Source organism: Malaclemys terrapin, chromosome 7 (assembly GCF_027887155.1).
Source record: "Malaclemys terrapin pileata isolate rMalTer1 chromosome 7, rMalTer1.hap1, whole genome shotgun sequence".
Lineage (NCBI taxonomy): Eukaryota > Metazoa > Chordata > Testudines > Emydidae > Malaclemys > Malaclemys terrapin.
In genome coordinates, this window is record NC_071511.1 from 1299897 (window position 1) to 1319871 (window position 19975).

Sequence of the window (19975 nt, forward strand, 5' to 3'; positions counted from 1 at the left end):
CCAGCCAGAGGACAGAAGCGAGGAGAGGAGGCCCCGGTTTACAACCCTGTTTACCTGGAGAGAAGACAATGGACAGAGGTGGGGCTTGGGGATCTCAGATGCCCAGCTGGGAGCAGGGGGGCTCTGGGCTGGAGAGGGGGAGCAGGCAGAGCCCACCTGGATGCAGGGGAGACTGGGATGTGCTGGGCTGAGGGAGGCCAGGCCTGAGGCCCTGAGAGAGTTTCCTGTGCTGTGTTCAACTCTCAATAAACCCTCCTGTTTCATGCTGGCTGAGAGTCACTCCGGTCTAGAGAACAGGGTGGCATCAACCCCTTCGGGGGTGGAGGCCCCGGGGGTCCAGAGCGAGTGGACTCCCTGAGGGGGCCCACGGCAGAGACAGATGTGCTGAGGCTCAGAGAGGTGCAGCTCCAGGAGGTGGAGGGGCCTGACCCCGAGAGAGAGTGGACCCCCGAGAAGGGCTGTCGCACTGAAAGGGGCCAAGAGTTGGCACGATCTGTGAGTCCGTGACAGATGCCAGAAGGGGCACACTCACCTGCCACAAGCAGGCAGCACACGCCCAGTTCTGCACATTCTCCAGTGCACAGTGAAGGTGTGCACACTTGCCATCAGCTCTGGCTGGGGAGATTGGTGACCCTGCTGCAGCACGGCCCAGGGATCGGGCCCGGTCTGCGCACTTGGTTAGAGCCAGCGGGGACGGTGCACTCCATATGCTTATGAGTGTGAATATGATGTAACTGGAATATGCTTCTGTGACCCAGCAGGGAGCGGGGCGGATTGATCTAGGAATGTCGTCTAGTTTTACTGGGACTGTCTGCACGGGGATGGGAGAGCAGGGGATGATTTTACTTGAGAGTTACCTGAGCTTGTAACCTGAGCCAGGAGGGGGGAGGTGCCAGGTGACACCTTTGCCAGGAAACTGGACAAAGGGAGGGGAGGAGCTGGGGGGAAGGGGGAGAGAGATGGCTAGAAGGGGTTTGTTTTTCAGTTTTAGGCTGGGTGGGGAATCGTAGGGAACCCCAAAGCTGGGGTCTAAGCTCCCTAACCCCCCCAGAAGGACTTGACTGAGGGGTTGTGGTTGTACCTACATGCTGTCGGAGAATAACAGAGTTCTCAGTCTTTTGGTCGGGTACAGCAAAGTCAGATACTTTATTCTCTCAAGCAATTGCGTAGAGGGAGAGAGTGCACTAGGACACAGGGTCTCCCCCTCCGAGGCAGCTCTCTCTACAGGTAAACAACTACAGCAAGCATGTATACCTTTTGTTACAGACAATGAAAAGCAACAGCTGCATTTTGTTTATACATAGGTCATCCTGATATCTTATTTTTCTCACTTATTTAAACTCTAGTCTACCATGTTGGCTACACATTATCTACACAAGGTCGCAACAACTTCTCACACAGTTCTTTCCCACTCGCCTCACACAATCCTCACTTCTACAAATCTCGCGTTATTAGGGTTTCAGTTAGCCTGACTCTTGCTAACAAAGACAGTTTGCATCTGAAATTCCCTTCCAATTCCTGTCAGGCCTTGCTCTGCTTCCACAACGCTCTGCTTGGGACTGTGTTCCTGTCGTCTAATAAACCTTCTGTGTTACCGGCTGGCTGAGAGTCCCGGGGAATCGCAGGAAGTGGGGGGTGCAGGGCCCTGACTTCCCCCCACTTTGTGACAGCTTCTTGCAAAAGGTCTCTTGTAAGGTATCATTACAAAGCTTATAATCTGCTGAGTGTGATCATCCGATTTGTATAAATGCATTCTTGTATCTGAAACTAGAAATATGAAATATAACTCTGAGGTCCTATTGTAATGATGCAAAGTGAGGGCCATTAATGGTGGTTTAGAATCTTGATGTCTCTCATCAACTAGGACAATTGGTTGTAAATGGTTGTTTACTTGCAAGCCTTCCTGTGAGTCAGGCTGGGAGGAATGAAGGCTTGGGGTCTCACAGGACATGTGACCATGTCACCTGGTACTGGAATCCATCTTAAACCTGGTGCTTTTCCATTCAGAAGGAGGGATGGGGACCCAAAGAGACAAAAGATTCCCACCTTGTGCCAAAGCTATATAAGTGGGTGGAACAGAACAAAGGAGGTTCCAGTCATGAGAAATCCCCTAGTTACCACCTGAATTGGAACAAGGGCTGTACCAGGGGAAAGGATCGGGCCCAGACTAGAAGGAGGCTGGTCTGTGAAAGAAGCTTATTGGAACATCTCTGAGGGTGAGATTTTATCTGTAATCAGTTTCGTACTGTATTAGGCCTAGACTTGCTTGTTTTGTTTTGCTTGGTAACTTACTTCATAACTTATTATTTGGAACCACTTAAATCCTACTTTTTATATTTAATAAAATCACTTTTGTTTATTAATTAACCCAGAGTAATTGATTAATACCTGGGGGAGCAAACAGCTTTGCATATCTCGCTATCAGTGATATAGAGGGCGAACAATTTATGAGTTTACCTTGTATAAGCTTTATACAGAGTATAACTGATTCATTTGGGGTTGGACCCCATTGGGAGCTGGGTGTCTGGGTGCTGGAGACAGGAGCACTTCTTAAGCCAGTTTCAGTTGAGCCTGCAGCTTTGGGGACATGGTTCACATACTGGGTCTGTGTTGCAGCAGGCTGATGTGTCTGGCTCAACAAGGCAGGGTTCTGGAGGCCCAAGCCGGCAGGGAAAAGGGGCTCAGAGGTAGTCTCAGCACATCAGGTGACAGTCCCAAGGGAGTTTCTGTGACCCAACCCATCACACCAGCGGCTCAGCCCCAGTGACTGGGGCCGGAGGGGGAGTCGGGGCCAACTCGGGGAACCCTCAGGGCAGGTGCTGAGGTGCCTGGAGCAGGCACAGCCTCCTGCCTGCCATGGCAATGGTGAGGCCGATGCCCCAGCCGGGCCGTGCTCCGCAGGAAAGGAGCAGCCAGGGTCTCTGCTCACCCCAATGCATTGCGGGGGGGGGGTTGCTTTCCCTGCAGCTCTGGCCTTGGCCCTGTCAATGCCTCCCCCCGCCCCCGGCTAGCTCACTGCCCTCCCCCATGCACTGGGTGCCCTAGGAGCCAACCCTCCCCAGAGCCTGCCATACTGCCTGGCCCGGGCCTTGGGGCAGGAGAAGCCACTGGCTATTCCAGCTGTGCAGCCTGGGGGATGGGCACTGGGAGCGAGCTGTCCAGATGTGCAGCAGTAGGGGAGGGGCGCTGGGAGCGAGCTGTCCAGATGTGCAGCAGTAGGGGAGGGGCGCAGGGAGCGGGCTGTCCAGATGTGCAGCAGTAGGGGAGGGGTGCTAGGAGTGGAGTGTCCAGATGTGAAGCAGTAGGGGAGGGGCGCAGGGAGCGGGCTGTCCAGATGTGAAGCAGTAGGGGAGGGGCGCTGGGAGCGGGCTGTCCAGATGTGCAGCAGGGGTGTATCCTGCCCAGGGTTCCCAGCGGGTCTGGGCCAGATGTGCAGCCCGAGCCAGTCCAGCTGTTGAGGGCGCGGGCCCGGCCGTTCCAGGTGTGAAGCTGGGGGAGGCGCGCAGAGCGCGTGCTCGGGGATTCCAGATGTGCCGGGGGCGCGCAGCGCGGCCACGAGCCCGGCCCGGCGGGGAGCGGCGGGCGCTGCGGACCCGGTGGGGAGGAGCCGGACGGGTGAGTGGCGGGGGCGGGGGCTGGTCCCTGAGTCCCGGGGGGACCTCGCTGCTGCGAGCCGAGCCGTGACTTCCCCCCGCCGGCTTCACTGGCCCGGTCCGAGCCCGGCCCCCAGCGGAGCCCCCGCGACCTTGGAGCGGCCTCGGCACCAGGTGAGCGGGGGCAGGGGCCTGCGAGACCCGGCCAGGACTCCTGGGTTCTCTCCCGGCTTGGGCGGGCTGGGGGCCAGGACTCCTGGGTTCTCTCCCGGCTTGGGGGGGCTGGGGGCCAGGACTCCTGGGTTCTTTCGCGGGCTGGGGGCCAGGACTCCTGGGTTCTCTCCCCGGCTCTGGGAGGGGAGTGGGGGGGGGGCAGAGCAGGGGGGCTGGGGGCCAGGACTCCTGGGTTCTCTCCCCGGCTCTGGGAGGGGGAGGGGGGCAGAGCAGGGGGGCTGGGAGCCAGAACTCCTGGGTTCTCTCCCTAGCTCCGGGAGGGAGCTGGGGGGCAGAGCAGGGGGGCTGGGAACCAGGACGCCTGGGTTCTCGGGGCTGGGGGGCAGAGCAGGGGGACTGGGAGCCAGGACGCCTGGGTTCTCGGGGCTGGGGGGGAGAGCAGGGGGACTGGGAGCCAGAACTCCTGGGTTCTCTCCCCGGCTCCGGGAGGCCAGTGTGGGGTTGAGCTGTTTGGTCTGGGGCAGATCTGTGCTGGGTTTGGACCATGCCCAGCACAGTGTGGGCCTGGGCCCTGGGTGGTACAGTAACAATCCCAGCCGAGGGGCTGGCCTGGGGTCCCTCCTCAGAGTCAGTGCCCGAGAGCCCTGGGCAGGTCAGTCCCCGATCTGTTAAATGCAAACGCACCCTTCCCCCACCGCACTGCCAGGCGGAACGGGCGCAGGGCCAGTCTGCGGGGGGATGGTTGATGCCAGGCCAGCACCTGACGGGCAGGGCCGGTGAGGGGGGGAAGCTGGTACAAATTACCAGGGCCCAGCGGTCCGGAAGGGAGCCCGGAGCCCGGCTTCCCCGCCCTCTCGTCGGCCCTGTTTAGCCAGTCCGCCCTTGCTGGGGCGCCCGAAAAATTTTTTCACCGGGGCCCGAACCCGCTCTCGGCAGCCCTGCTGACAGGCGGGGTATGGATGATGCGGGGTTGGCGGCTGGCGGGCGGGGGATGGATGATGCCGGGCCGGTGGTTGGCAAGTGGGGTATGGATGATGCGGGGCCAGCACGGGGGGATGGATGATGCCGGGCCGGCGGTTGACGGGGGCGTGGGGGAGCACCCAGGCGTCAGTCTGTCCCTGCGAGCTGGGCTAGATTCGTGTTGGTTCCATGTGGCCGGGTTGCAGTGGGGTCGCCCCAGCCACAGGCTGGAATGAAACCTTTGTGTAGAGTTGCCGGGGCTGGGAAGTGCTTTGGGGCCAGACCCACCCCTTGGCCACCAGCCTGTGTTGGGATCTGTGTGGAGGGTCCTTCGGCCCCGGCCACCAGCCCCAGGGTCTGGAGTTTAAACGTTACTGGTAAGAGCCAACCGGGGTCGGGTTCCTGTAGCTCCCCCACCCCAGGGTGCAGGACTCTGGCTCCAGGAGCCGTTGGAGCCGGACCATCTCCCCTTTGATCTCCCCAGTGCTCTGTGCTCATGGAGGGATTCAATTTGCAAACCTGGCTTGGAATTGGCTGCTGCTGCAGTGGGGTTTCCAGCCCTGATTCCCGTCTCTCCCGGCACGGCTCACAAGGGGTCTGTCTGCCCTCTGGCACCTTGACTAGCCTGCACCGAGGTCTGCCGGCTGGGACACTGGCTGTGGTCCAGATCTGCCTGGGACATGGGGCGTGCAGGGCAGATTGGGGCCCCTGTCAGAGGCACAGAGCCCCTCTGCCATCTCCTGCACCACTGGGAGCTGAATCTCTCCTCGCCCCGGCTGTCCCCAGGAGATGCGGAGTGGTTCTGCGAATGTGTGATTAGCCCATCGGGAGTCAAACGCACCTCGACCAGACAGGGCCACGTCCCAGCTTCCCTCAGCTCAGGGTCCCTGCTGGCCTGTGCTGGGGTGCTGAGGGGTCAGACCTGGATCTCCCGTGGGGCTGCTGTGTCTGGGCCTGCCCCACTCAGCCCGTTACCCTGCAGCCCCTTGTAACAAACTGCACCTGTGTGTTCGGGGGACTGGGCCCCGAGTGCAGCCTGGCCCTAGCGCGGCGGGAGCCGGGCGCTAATGGGATTAGCTGTGGCGGGAGCGGGGTGCTGGGGCCTGGGCACTCACTCCCTGGGACCAGGGACCTTCTCCAGTCACCTCCTCCTGGTGGGTCTCTGAGCGTTAATTACCCACCAATTCCTCTGTCAGCCCCCAGCCCCGGGTTCCCTCCCGCACAGCCGCTGGGCAGGAAGCAAAGCACCGTCCGGGATTCCCTCGTATAGTAGCAGGCGGCTGCTCGGTCTGTCAGCACCGTCCCCCTGGCGTGTCACCGCACCATGGCGCAGGGAGCCGGCGGCACAAGGGGTGAACGTACTAACCTGGAAAACCAGAGCTTGCTGCCATCTGGGAACAGGTGACAGGTGTCTGCTCTGCCAACTGTCCCACCACAGCGCTGCCGGTGCCCCTCACTCCCGACCCGCAGCCCCTGCCAGCCCAGCCCTGCCCCCCCCAGCTCTGCCGGTGCCCCTCACTCCCGACCCGCAGCCCCTGCCAGCCCAGCCCTGCCCCCCCCCAGCTCTGCCGGTGCCCCTCACTCCCGACCCGCAGCCCCAGCCAGCCCAGCTCTGCCCCCCCCCCCCAGCTCTGCCGGTGCCCCTCACTCCCGACCCGCAGCCCCAGCTCTCTCAGCTCCCCACAGCGCTTGGTCCTGGGCAGCTCCTGAGCAGAGGCCGCTGGTCTAGCCAAACCGAGGAGCTTTTGTGGCTGGATTTGAAATAAGGACGGGGCTGAGCTCCGTGTGATGGGAGGTGTCCCTGCCCCCCATTTCCTGCGATTCCCCGGGACTCTCAGCCAGCCAGTAACACAGCAGGTTTATTAGACGACAGGAACAGTCCCAAGCAGGGCTTGTAGGTACAACCAGGTCCCTCTGGGGGCGCAAGAAGCTTAGACCCCAGTCCTGGGTCTCCATCCCGTTTCCCCAGCCAGCCCCAAACTGAAACCCCCTCCAGCCGTCTCACACCCCGCCCCCCCTCGTTCCTCCTCCAGCCTTTGTCCAGTTTCCCGGGCAGTAGGAGTCACCTGGCCCCAGCCCCCTACCTGGGTTCTCATGTTACGTGCTCAGGTATCGTCCCTCCAGGAGAGTCTCCCACCCCCAGTGCAGCCAGTCCCAGTAAAACTCCCCTGCGACATCCCCAGGTCAATCCGCCCCATGCCTGCTGCGGCACCCGGCCTCTCGCAGGTTCGTTACTGCACCGCTCCGGCCCCGGGTAGCATCTCGGAGCTGGCGTGGGAGCTGCCTGGCCCAGCCCCTTGGCAGCGGGGTGGGGGACCGGGCTCTACCCAAGCCAGGCAGGGCTGGGGCCTGGTCCTGGCGTCTCCGGCCCGAGGTCACACTGAGTCTGTTACATGCGCTCTCCTCTGGGGCGTCAAATGAGCCGTGGTCACGCCCGGGCTGAGCGTGGGTCGGGCCCTGCCCACGCGGAGCAGAGGAAAGACCCCAGTGACCTCCCACTCCAGTGGCTGGGCCCAGGGTTTACACCTCAGACTAGGCCTGTCCATGGCTCTGCCTGGCTTACGAGACCGGGTGGTGCCCGGTGGGCAGAGCCGGGCCTGGGACTCCTGGTTTCTCTTGCCAGCGCTGCCCCTGGCTCTTGTGCCAGCCGTTGGCCTATGGAGCGGAGCTTCCCCAGGTATAAATGGGCTTGATCCCGGCCCCTCAGCTGGGGGGAGGCCGGGCTGGGGGGTGGCTGGTGGGAGGCCGGACTGGGGGAGGCTGGGGTGGTTCCGGGCTGCGGGGGGCAGGGGAGCTGGCTGGGGGGAGGCCGGGCTGGTTCTGGGCTGGGGGCAGTAGTGTAGCTAGCGGGGGGCAGGGGAGCTGGCCATGGGGAGGCCGGGCTGGTTCCGGGCTGCGGGGGGCAGGGGAGCTGGCCGTGGGGAGGCCGGGCTGGTTCCGGGCTGGGGGCAGTAGCGTAGCTAGCGGGGTACATTTTCCCCAAAGCTGCGCCTTTCCAAAAGCGGCTGGAGGAGCGAGGGGGGGCGCAGGCTGGTTTCGCTGCACTCGGAGCTTTGGCTGAGGGAGCGGGATTTGGCGCTCCAGCCGGGAGAGCAGGTCTGGGGGTTTCGCTGTGCTCCGCCCGGGGTTCTGGATGGAGGAGAGGGTCCGGGGGTCTCGCGGTGTTCCAGCCGGCGCTGCAACCGGGGCGGGGAGCGGGGTCCGGCGCTGCGGCCGGGAGAGTGGGTCCAGGGGTTTCGCTCCATTCCTCCCAGGGCTCCGGCCGAGGGGGGGGGGGGTGGCATGCGGCCCGAAGCACAGCCGGCAGCCGTGGCCAGAGGAGCGGGGGGGGGGGGGCGCAAGCTGGTGGCCGGCAGCCATGGGGGGGCTTCCCCCCCTCCCGCCGCGGCCTGTCAGCGCGACCCCCCCCCACAGCCAGGCTCCGCCAGCAGCCTCGGGCAGGGCAGCGCCCCCGGGCTGAGCGGGCGAGCCGAGTTGCAGCTCACTCGGACTGCGCCTGGCGGGGCTCGCTGCCTTCTGCCCCCACCCCCAAGGGGTAGCGCCAGCCCTGAGCCTGGGCTGGCGCTGCTCGTGGCGAGCCCCTCTGAGGCAGTGACAGTGGGGTTTGTTCTCTGCTGCTGGCTGGGCTGGGCCTAGTGGCCAGCACCCCGGAAAGAAGCAGCGGAAGGGCAGGCAGCAGACTCCCAGGCTCTCCCGGTCCCAGGGGCAGCTCCAGCCCCCTCTGCACAGAGAGCCCCAGGGTCCCCAGCCCACGGCACTCCCATCCCCATGTACCCCTCCCATGTACCCCGGGCCCCTGCCTTTCCCTCCCCTTCACCTCCCCTCGTACCCCCGTCCTCTGCCACCCTCCCTACATCCTCCCCTCACGTCAAACCCCGTCCCCTCCCTCCACATCCTCCCCTTCACCTCCCCTTCCTCTGCCATCCTTCCTACATCCTCCCCTCCACCTCCCCTCGTACCCCCGTCCTCTACCACCCTCCCTCCACCTCCCCTCACGTCAAACCCCCTGTCCCCTCCCTCCACATCCTCCCCTTCACCTCCCCTCGTACCCCCTTCCTCTGCCATCCTCCCTACATCCTCCCCTCCACCTCCCCTCCAGTCGAACCCCCGTCCCCCTCCCTCCACATCCTCCCCTTCACCTCCCCTCGTACCCCCATCCTCTGCCACTCTCCCTACATCCTCCCCTCACGTCAAACCCCGTCCCCTCCCTCCACATCCTCCCTTCGTATCCCCGTCCTCTACCACCCTCCCTACATCTTCCCCTCCACCTCCCCTCAAGTCAAACCCCCTGTTCCCCTCCCTCCACATCCTCCCTTCGTACCCCCGTCCTCTACCACCCTCCCTACATCCTCCCCTCCACCTCCCCAGGGAAGCTGGCCGGGGGGAGGCTGAGCTGGCTAGTGGGGAGGCTGGGGTGGGCGGGGGAGCTGGCCGGGGGGAGGCTGGGTTGGGCTGGGCTGGTGGGTGGCCGGGGGGAGGCTGGTTCTGGAGTGGGGGGTGGCTGGGGGAGCTGGCCGGGGAGAGGTGAAGCTTGCTGTGCTCTGTGACGCTGGGGGGCTCTCCAGCCCCCGTCCCACGGGCTGCGGCCTGGCCCGGCTCCGGCCGTGTGGCTGGGGATCAGCCTGGGGCATTCGTAGCTGGAACGGGCCCAGGAGTTGCTTTGGGATCAGGGCCAAGTCCTTGAACTGTCAGCAGATGAATGGTGCAGGGCGCCCCCCCACCCCTCCCGCGGTGATCGTCACGGCTCCTGCCGGCGCCACAAGCTGGGGGGAGGGGGCGCGTCTGGCAGAGCCGGGGGCTCAGGCCCCAGTGTGACCTGCAGAGCACCCGGATAATGCATGTTCCCGCAAACGGTAAAGGAGGGGTCTGGGCCCAGCTCTGCCGGTGCCCCTCACTCCTGACCCGCAGCCCCCTGCTAGCCAAACCCTGGGCTCCCCCCCGCTCTGCCGGTGCCCCTCCCTCCCGAACTGCCCCCCCCCGGCTCTGCCGGTGCCCCTCCCTCCCGACCTGCCCCCCCCCCCGCTCTGCCGGTGCCCCTCCCTCCCGACCTGCCCCCCTCCCCAGCTCTGCCGGTGCCCCTCCCTCCCGACCCACAGCCCCTGCTAGCCCAGCCTGGGGCGCGTGGTCACGCATGGTTCTGCTGCCCCCAGCCTTGGAGCAGGGCTGGTCGGTGGCTTGCCCAAGCTGCACGGGTTCCTGGGACGTGGTCGAGAGGCTCCAGGTCGGGAAGTCGCTGCTCTGGGGCTGTGCGTTCAGGGTTACTGGGGGGCTGTTTCCCAGCTGGTTTGTCCTGGACTCAGCGCGGGGGCCACCCCCCCGGCTGGCTAACAAACTCCTGCAGTCTGGGATAGAAGCTAACGAAGAGACGGGAAGCCTGTGGCTGGAGCAATGTAATTACAGCCGCTCGGTCTCCGCTGCCCAGAGGCAGGTCGATAGCTGCGGTGCTGGTGGGTCTCCGGCGCCAGGCAGAAGGTGACTGGGAACGGCTCTTGGCTGCACACTCCTCCCGGTGCCCTTCCTGCCCCTGCACTGGCTGGGAGGGGGCGTCTGGTGCTCCGCCCTGGCATCGGCCCCACGGCCTCATGCAATGCAAAGCCATGGCAGACATCTCTGCTCCCACAGGAGCGGGCAGTGGCTCTGTCGGACCCCGGCCGGGCGGGAGCTGCCCCGGGTGGGGTCCGGCTCAGAGCCAAGGCCTGTCTCTGGCAGTGGCAGCACCGGCCGCTGCAGGGAAGGTGCAGCAGATGAGGGGGGAGCTGCCCGGCGCTGGGTCTCCGCGGAGCACTGGCTTGAGCCCTGAAGTTGGAGGTTTGTGCCTGAGCTGGTAGAACTGCTGCCCATGGCCTGTCCCTTTGGGAATCCCGTTACGTCTGGCATGTGGCAGCGGGTTCCCCAGGCAGCGGGCCTCTCTCCCACCTGGCATTTCACTACGCGACCCCTTGCCCTGTGCTGGGGGCTGGGAGAGCAGCTGTTCCCGCTGTCCCTGCTCTGTCCAGTTCCTAGGCTCCCATCACCGCCTCGTCCCCTTTCCACGGGCATCCCGCCAGCCAGCTGTTCGCAGGAGAGATGTCCCAGCCCCTCGCGTCCTGCCCACCTCTGAGCCCCTCCTGAGACAGGCTGAGCCGGCCTGCCCACAGGGTCCCCAGCGCTCTGTGCTGCAGTGTCCCCCACACTGAGCCCCCCCAGCCCTGCCCACTCCCTGCCCCGCTCCCCCAAGCCCCTGCCCCACTCCCCCCAACCCTCCCTGCTCCCTCCCCCGAGCCCCTGCCCCACTCCCCCCAAACCCTCCCTGCCCCGCTCTCCCCCGCCGAGCCCCCCCTCGGAGCCGCCAGCCTCTGGGGGCCCCGTGCCATGCCCAGCACAGCCTGTCTGACATGGGCTGAGCCCGGCGGCCGCCGTGAGCAGCCTGGCTGTGAGCAAGGGCCACAGGCCGTCCCCTGGGGCCAGGTGGGTCCCTGAGCCAGCAGGCTCTGAGAATGGCCTGCCCTGGGGACACCCCCCAGCTGGGAGCAGGGGGGACCAGCCGTGAAGGGAGGTGGCAGGTGAAACTCCCCAGACAGAGGCTGTCAGGCTGGAGGTCCCGGCTCAGGACACACTGGGGGTGAATGACCAGCCTGGGCCGGTGCCAGGGGCTGCATTCGGCTCTGCCCAGCCCTTTGCCTGGTGGCACCAGCTGGGTAGATGGGAGCCCCACGGAGCTGCCCTGCCTGTCTGCGTCTCCTCCCGAGCCCCTGCTGCGCAGCAGGCCCTGTCCTGGCTGCGTGGTACTGAGGGGTCCCCCATGTGCAACGGGAGTCTCAGGGCCCAGCGCCGGCTCCCCCAAGAGTGTGTCAGTTGGTTCCATGCGGCGCAGCACTGGGCAGCAGCCCCCCGGGAACGGCCTCGCGGCGCGCAGGGACCGCAGGGCAGATTCACACAGAATTCGCTCAAAGGCCCCGGGCACACGGACCAGGCTGAATGGCTGCGGCCCCTGGGAGCTGGCACCACACGCGCTGGCCGGGCCGCAGCCACAGTGATGGGCTGTCATCGAGCCAGGCTCCGTGCGCTGGAACCCCTCAGGGCCCTCGCCAGCGGGGCTCTCCTCGGGGCGCACTCTGCTAGGGGAAGCCTCCTGCGACCGACCGCAGCGCAATCAGCCCCTGTTCTCGCCGTGCGCCCCAACTCCGCCGGCCGACGTGACTCTCAGCCAGCCGGGGAAACAGGAACCCAGTGTGGGGCAGAGCTCGTTAGCACAGAAATCCGTGACTTTCAGCCAAGTCCATCTTGGGGGGAGGGGAGCCCAGAGCCTTGGAGCCCTTTTCCCCCCTGAGTGGCCACCAGCCAAGCCTCCGTCCCCCTCTGGCCTTTCTCTCTTTCCCAGGCCTGGGGGGCAGGGAGGGGGCTGCCGAGGGGGGCAGGCTGCTTTGAACGTGCTGGGTTCTAGATAGAAGCTGCGTGTGGCTCCCAGGTGTGGCTGCGCCCGGGGGGGAGGAGGGGGCCGTGGCAGTCACCCCAGAGGCTGGCAGCACGCGTCAGGCAGTGGCTGAGTTGCTGGCACGTGACCCTGTTCTGGTGACATGCCAAGTGGGCTGGGCAGCTGCTCCATCGAGCCCCAGGCCAGCAGGACCCAGTGTGACCCCTAGTCTGACCCCGGCCAGCAGAAGGCAGTGCCCTGCCCCCGTTAGCACCATCCGCTCCCTCGAACCATGGCCCGGCCTGGAGACCCCGCCGCGGCCTCTGGAAACTGGCCCAGCGTTAATTCCCCGCCCCGTCCAAACGCCTGTCTGTCTCGAGCGCTGCCCCTCTGCGCGATTTCCCACGGCCCCACTTTGGGGGCCATCTGCAAACTCTACTGGTGACGAGTTGCTGTTTTCTTCCAGGTCATTGGTACAAATGTTAAATAGCGAAGGGCCAAGCCCCGACCCTGTAGGACCCCCCTGGCACAGCCCCATGACGATTCCCCATTTCCAATTCCATGTTGAGACCTAGCAGTGAGACGGCTTCTAATCCGTGTAATGTGGGCCACGGTCGGTCATTGTATATTGTTCTAATCTTGGGAACAAAACGACACGCAGCACCCGTCAGAGGCTTTGCAGAAATCTAATTATACTGTCACCACCGTTCCCTGCAGCCGCACGCTTGTCAGCTCATCAGTCTGACGCCATCTGTTTTCCATAAGCCCATGTTGATTTGCATTAATTACATCACCCTCCTTTAATTCTTTATTAATGGAGTTCTGTATCAGCTGCCCCATTACCTTGCCTGGGATTAACGGCAGGCTGACAGGCCTGTAATTACCCTGGTCGTCCCTTTCTAACAACGGGCACAACAGGAGCTTGCTGACGGTCTGGAACTTCCCCAGGGCTCCAGGACTTGTCAGAAATTAGCATTAACACCTCAGTGAGCTCCTCAGCCAGCTCTTTGAAAACTCTTACATCCAAGTTATCTGAACCAGCTGATTTCAAAATGTCTGACTTTAGCAGCTCCTGTTGAACATCCTCCAGAGATGCTAGTGGAGTGGAAAGAGAGAGATCACCAATACGGCTGCCAGGATCCTTTTAGTCCTAATATACTTAAACAACTCTTATTGTCCTTAACTCTGCTGGCCGTAGACTTCGCCGCGTGTCCCTTGGCTTCCCTTATCTATTTTCAACAAGTCCCATCTTCTGACTTGTATTCTTTGCTGCCCCCTTCCCTCTCTTCCCGTGCTTAGATATGATTCTTTTATTTTTACAGCTGCCTTGAGTTCCTGTCTAAGCCAGGTTGGTTTGGTAACCACCGCAGCCGCCTTCCTCAGTTGTGGGATTGAGGCTTTGGGGGCATTGAGTGCGGGGTTCTTGAACGATTCCCAATGAGCATTCCCGTTTTCCTGTTACATTCTTCCCAGCTGAGTTGGCTCGTAATGATTTCCAGCTCTGTGGAATTGGCCCTATTAAAGCACCGAGTGTGAATCCATGTTACTGGGTGTCACGGAGTATTGGGGGACTCAGGGCCCTGCACCCCCGGCTTCCTGCGATTCACCATGACTCTCAGCCAGCCAGTAGAGCAGAAGGTTTATTTGGATGACAGGAATACAGTCCAAGACAGGTCTTGCAGGCACAGACAACAGGGCCCCCCCTCAGTTAGGTCCAGCTTGGGGTCCCAGGGCATGCCAGCCCACCCCCCTTTGGGGGGTCAGAGCCATCTCTGCCTCCCAGCCATCTCTCCAGCCTCCTTCCAGCCTGCTTCCAGCACTCTGCCTCCAGCGACCCCTCCCACAGCCTTTGTTCAGTTTCCCCGGGCCCCGGAGTCACCTGACCTCCAATCCCCTCCTGGGTTCTCATGTTACAAGCTCAGGTATGTTCCCTTGGGCCAACTCCCATCCCCCGATGCAGACCATCCTAGTCACACTCCCCTGTCAGCATTCCCACACCCCAGCAAGAACAGTCCCAGTTCGTCACACTGGGCTGGACTTTGTTCTGCTCCACATTCGAAATGGGATCAAGCCCTGAGCACTTGTCCCAAAGCTCTGCCATGGGCCCCTCTGTGTCTGTCAGGACAAGGTCTAAGGCAGAGCCCAGTGTCGGCTGCACGTGCCGAGTCAGGAGATTGTCACTCGAATGGAGGTTTGAGCCCTGGCAGCGGGAGCCCCAGAGCATGTCCCTCCCGTCGAAGGGCCCCGGGATCGCCCAGATTTGTCCCACACCAAGACGGCCTGTTCCTGTGTGATCCTGCTGGTGCTTGAGCTGCTCGGACAGGGGGCTGGAAACCCCATCGAAAATACTCCAGGCTGTGATGACCCCCCCTAAAAAGCGACCCCCCCCACACTTCCACGCTGCTGCTGGCAGAGCTGGGCACCCGGCAGCCACTGCCACATGCACGACCCCCCTACACAAGCCTTGCAACCCCCTGTGTGAGAAACCCTCTGCTGGGACACGGGGCCATGAGCCCCCCCCAGAGTTGTCGGTGACTCAGGCCCAGCAGTGGTGTTTGGCACAGAGCCCCCCGCCCCCCTTGGCCCCTCCGTCCTTCCTGAACAGGTTACAGCCTGTGCCCCTCACTCCCGACCCGCAGCCCCCTGCTACCCCCCTCACTCCCGACCCGCAGCCCCCTGCTACCCCCCCCCCTCCCGACCCACAGCCCCCTGCTATTCCAGCCCTGAGACCTTATCAAGGAGATTTCCTTGAACCTTGGTAATAGTCAGCCAGGCAGCTGATTAAAATTCCTTCCCCTGCAAAGACACGGCCCCATCCCACCTCCCCTCCCTTCTCCCTGACAAGCGGATGCTGCTTGTGGGCTGGGTCTGCCAGGTCGTGCCCATGCGCCCTAGGCTGAGGGAGCCCTGGGCAGTGGCAGCCCCCCCCCCCTCGGGCAGAGGGAGCAGGTCTCCCTGGCTCCCCCGTAGGCTTCGTGTTCCTGCCTCCTTGCTTATCTCCCAAGAACGCGGATGGAAGAGTCCAACCTGGAGCTGGAGAGCTGCCCCCCTTCACCCCCATGTGTCCCCAGCACCCCCATGCCCTGCACCCCCTGTGTCCCCAGCACCCCCCTGCCCTGGCACCCTGTGTCCCCAGCACCCCCTGTGTCCCCAGCACCCCCATGCCCTGGCACCCTGTGTCCCCAGCACCCCCATGCCCTGCACCCCCTGTGTCCCCAGCACCCCCCTGCCCTGGCACCCTGTGTCCCCAGGACCCCCTGTGTCCCCAGCACCCCCATGCCCAGGGGCAGCGGGCACAGCCTGGCAGCGGCAGAGCAAGGACCCTTGGCTTGGCAGCTGGAGGCTGGGGGTGCAGCCCTGGCAGTACCCGCAGCAGCTGTGCCGCTCCTTGCCTCCCGCCCAGTGACCTGCTAAGGTCACCCAGCAGCTGCTCTCGCTGGAACCAGCCTGGCAAGGAGCCGGGACCAGGGGCTGAGTTCAGCTGGCAGGAGGTGGCAGCCCAGGAGTAGCCTGGCACGGTGCCCGCCTGGCCCTGGGAAGAGGCAGCAGCTGGTTGAGGGCGGCCACGCGGTAAAGGCTCCAACGAGCAGGGAGCTGCTGCTTTCAGTGACTGATGGAGCCGGGTTCCCCCCCCAGTGAGCCTGAGGGAAGTTCTTTGCCGGGTGCGGCGCAGGCCCCGGGGTGGTGCCAGGGCTGAGGGGTCGGCGCGCCAGGTGCCGGCGCTAAGCAATGGCTACTGGGCAGCTCTGCCATGGTCTGTAGGTGGGAAGTGACGCCCCAGGACACATCTCCACAACACAAACCCGGGGCCCAGATGGTTGTGATGACAGCCCCTTGAGGCTGGGTGAGCAGGGGCTGCGGGTCGGGAGTGAGGGGCACTGGCAGAGCTGGGGGGACAGGGCTGGGCTAGCAGGGACTGCGGGTCGGGAGTGAGGGGCACTGGCAGAGCTGCGGGGGGCAGGGCTGGGCTGGTGGGGGCTGCAGGTTGGGAGTGGGGGCACTGGCAGAGCTGGGGGGACAGGGCTGGGCTAGCAGGGACTGCGGGTCGGGAATGAGGGGCACTGGCAGAGCTGCGGGGGGCAGGGCTGGGCTGGTGGGGGCTGCAGGTTGGGAGTGGGGGCACTGGCAGAGCTGCGGGGGGCAGGGCTGGGCTGGCAGGGACTGCGGGTCGGGAGTGAGGGGCACCGGCAGAGCTGGGGGGAGGCTGGGCTGGCAGGGGCTGCGGGTCGGGAGTGAGGGGCACCGGCAGAGCTGGGGGGAGGCTGGGCTGGCAGGGGCTGCGGGTCGGGAGTGAGGGGCACCGGCAGAGCTGGGGGGAGGCTGGGCTGGCAGGGGCTGCGGGTCGGGAGTGAGGGGCACCGGCAGGGCTGGGCTAGCAGGGGCTGTGGGTCGGGAGTGAGGGGCACTGGCAGGGCTGGGGGGGCAGGGCTGGGCTGGCAGGGACTGTGGGTTGGGATTGAGGGGCACTGGCAGAGCTGGGGGGGCAGGGCTGGGCTGGCAGGGGCTGTTGGTCGGGATTGAGGGGCACCGGCAGAGCTGGGGGGAGGCTGGGCTGGCAGGGGCTGTGGGTTGGGAGTGAGGGGCACTGGCAGAGCTGGGGGGGGCAGGGCTGGGCTGGCAGGGACTGTGGGTCGGGAGTGAGGGGCACTGGCAGAGCTGGGGGGGCAGGGCTGGGCTGGTGGGGGCTGCAGGTTGGGAGTGGGGGCACTGGCAGAGCTGGGGGGGCAGGGCTGGGCTGGTGGGGGCTGCAGGTTGGGAGTGGGGGCACTGGCAGAGCTGTGGGGGTCAGGGCTGTGCTGGCGGGGACTGCGGGTTGGGAGTGAGGGGCAGAGCGGGGTGGGGCAGGGCTGGGCTGGCAGGGACTGCGGGTTGGGAGTGAGGGGCAGAGCGGGGTGGGGCAGGGCTGGGCTGGCGGGGGCTGCAGATTGGGAGTGATGGGCAGAGCTGGGGGGGTCAGGGCTGGGCTGGCGGGACTGTGGGTTGGGAGTGAGGGGCAGAGCGGGGTGGGGCAGGGCTGGGCTGGCGGGGGCTGCAGGTTGGGAGTGAGGGGCACCATCAGTGCTGGGTGGCAGGGCTGGGCTGGCGGGGACTGCGGGTTGGGAGTGAGGGGCAGAGCGGGGTGGGGCAGGGCTGGGCTGGCGGGGACTGCGGGTTGGGAGTGAGGGGCACTGGGGGCGCAGGGGGCTGCGGGTTGGGAGTGAGGGGCACTGGGGGCGCAGGGGGCTGCGGGTTGGGAGTGAGGGGCACTGGGGGAGAAGCATTCCCAGCCCTGCCTGTTCTCAGGGTTACTGCGGTGGCTGCATTCGCAGCTGGAGGGGACCCGGCAGTGGGAGCCCGTGGGGCCCAGAGGGGATGGCAGAGCCTGTCTGGGCAGCTCGGCCCCCCAAGGAGATTTCCCTGCTGCTGTGGGGCAGGGAGCCCTGACTGCTCTGCAGGGCCCCGTCCCCACGGGCTCAGGCCAGAGAGAGTGGCGCGATGGGGGGTTCAGGGTGGAGGGGGCTGGTCCAGGAGCCGGGCTGGGTGCGGCTGGTGTCAGGCGCTGTCTGCCTGCCGCAGCTGCTGGAGGCCCGGGGGAGCTGATGCCCTGTCTCCTTTGCTCTGCAGGGTGCAGCCCGACATGGAGAGCGCCATCTACGACACCCTCCTGGAGCCCACGGACGGGGCCGGCGCCGACGCCGGCGGGTACCTGCCCTACCCGCTGGGCTTCCAGGTCTCGCTCAGCAGCTTCCTGCTGCTGGAGATCGTGCTGGGCTGCAGCGGCAACCTGGCGGTGCTGGTGCTGTACTGCTCGCAGCCCGGCCTGGTGGACTCGGTCAGCACCGTGGTGACCATGAACCTGCACGTGCTGGACACGCTGGTGTGCCTGGTGTGCGCGCCCCTGACCGTCGCCGTGCTGCTGCTGGCGCCAGAGCACAACGGCCCGCTGCTGGGCTGCTTCCACGAGGCCTGCGTCACCTTCGGCAGCGTGGCCACCGCCGCCAACGTGCTGGTCGTCAGCCTGGACCGGTACGACATCTCCGTGCGGCCGGGCCGCCGGGCGCTGACGCCCAGCCGCGCCGCCCTGCTGCTGGCCGCCGTCTGGCTGCTCTCTCTGCTCGGCTTCTTCCTGCCCTTCCTGGAGCTGGAGATCCTGCGGGGCCCCCGCCCGGCGCTCTGCCTCTGCGTCCCCGGGCCCCAGGCCGAGCCGGCCACGTGCTACCACCTGCTGCTACAGATCCCGGCCTTTGCCGCCACCGGGGCCGTCATGCTGCTGACCTACGCCCGGGTCCTGCGGGCCCTCAACATCCGCCTGAGCGGGCGCCGCTCCCGCAGCCAGCGCCGCCACAGCAAGCGCCGGAAGCGCCGGAAAGGGGCGGAGCCGGGTGCCAGCGTGGGAGAGGCCCAAAGGCCGGTGCCGGCGGCGCCGGCGCTGCCCCCCCAGCCCATGCGGGTGCAGGCCTCGGTCTCAGTGATCGTGGCGCTCCGGCGGGCCGTCAGGCGGCACCGCGACCGCCGGGAGCGCCAGAAACGGGTCTTCAGGATGTCGCTCATCATCGTCTCCACCTTCCTGGTGTGCTGGGCGCCCATCTCCATCGCCAACCTGCTGGTCTTGTGCCTGGGGCCCGGGCGCCTGCTGCTCCAGCTCCGCCTCTGCTTCCTGGCCCTGGCCTATGGCACCACCGTCTTCCACCCGCTGCTCTACGCCTTCGCCCGCCAGAAGCTGCGCGCCGCGCTCCGCAGCAAGCTGAAGAAGCGGGTGGGGTCGGCGCTGCAGGTGGACCCCGTGCCCGGGGGCACCGTCATACACAACTCCTGGGTGGAGCCCCACAAGGGGCGCCGGGCCCGGCCCACGGGCAGCACGGGGGCACAGCGCTGCCCCACCCAGGGGCTGAGGGAGTGAGTAGCTGGCACACGCCGGGGCCTGGCTGAGCGCAGCCGGCAGGACACAGACTGCACCACGCTCACTGGCCAGGCCAGGCCAGGCAGCTCCGCTCCGGGGCGCCGGGGAGAAGCTGGGCCCGTCGCACCCGCCCTGGCCGACCGGAGGGGTCCCGCCCAGCTCCCAGCAGCCAACTCCGTGACCCGGCCTGAGCTCCCCGCAGACCAGCACCGGGACGTCCACACTGGCCCAGGCGCATTGCCAGGCTGGGTCCTGGCTGGGGGCTGGGCCCCCTGGAACTGCCAAGGGCCCTGTGCAACCCCCGCGTCGGGAACGGCTCCTCCGGCTCCCGCCACCGGGCCCCGGGCCTGGGCGCCCCAAGCTGGCTCCACGCTGGGCGAGGGGAGGGGCCCGGCTGGTGCTGACTGAGGGGCCGAAGGAGAAGGGGGCGGGAGACCCTGGGGCCCTGGGGCCTCTCCCAGGGCAGGGCCCTCCCCCTCCAGTGACTGGGGCTGGCTGAGCCGGCCCATAACAGTATTTCCACCCTCATCATCGCGGGTGGGGGGGATCTGGGGGGGGACAGCTCTGTGTATCCATGGGGGGGCAGTTCTTTGTGTAAGAGGCGGGCTTGGGGATCTACATATCCATGGGGGGGGTCTGTGTGTCGGCAGGATGTCGGGGGGGAGGGCTCTGTGCATGGGGGGGGCTGGGTGTTGGGGGGGTCTGTGCATCTGGGGGGGGTCTGTGTGTTCCTGGGTCCCTGACTCCCTGTTCTTTGCTGTTCTCCCAGCTCTGTGTCCAGCCCCTCGCCCGGCTCCCCAAGGACCCCCCAGCCGAGACGCTGCCCCCCCCGTTCTCTGTAAATATCCCCCGTGACCTCCCCCAAACTCTCTCCTGCCAATCTCAATAAAGATGAAACTCTTCAAGCGGCCGCGCCTGTCTCTGGTTCTTGGGGTGGGCAGCGCGACCCCCCCCCCGGCGCAGTGCACCCCGCAA

At 65.5% G+C, this 19975-nt stretch overlaps 1 protein-coding gene across 2 annotated transcripts; it reads left to right on the forward strand.

Moving 5' to 3' along the window:
• The first annotated feature begins 3543 nt into the window (after positions 1 to 3543).
• LOC128840533 (G-protein coupled receptor 22-like) lies at positions 3544 to 19575 on the forward strand. Of its 2 annotated transcripts, none has more exons than XM_054034633.1 (2): positions 3544 to 3615; positions 17725 to 19575. In XM_054034633.1, the coding sequence occupies exon 2, from the start codon at positions 17738 to 17740 to the stop codon at positions 18998 to 19000; it is 1263 nt and encodes a 420-aa protein (XP_053890608.1). In that variant the 5' UTR covers positions 3544 to 3615; positions 17725 to 17737; the 3' UTR covers positions 19001 to 19575. The 2 variants fall into 2 exon arrangements, with proteins under 2 accessions (XP_053890608.1, XP_053890607.1); XM_054034632.1 differs by lacking the exon at positions 3544 to 3615 and adding an exon at positions 3622 to 3767 and having other exon boundaries at positions 17725 to 19574.
• Positions 19576 to 19975: the final 400 nt, after the last annotated feature.

Excerpts from the sequence above, each read along its gene's own strand:
- LOC128840533 (XM_054034633.1), top strand. The coding sequence starts at position 17,738 with ATGGAGAGCGCCATCTACGACACCCTCCTGGAGCCCACGGACGGGGCC.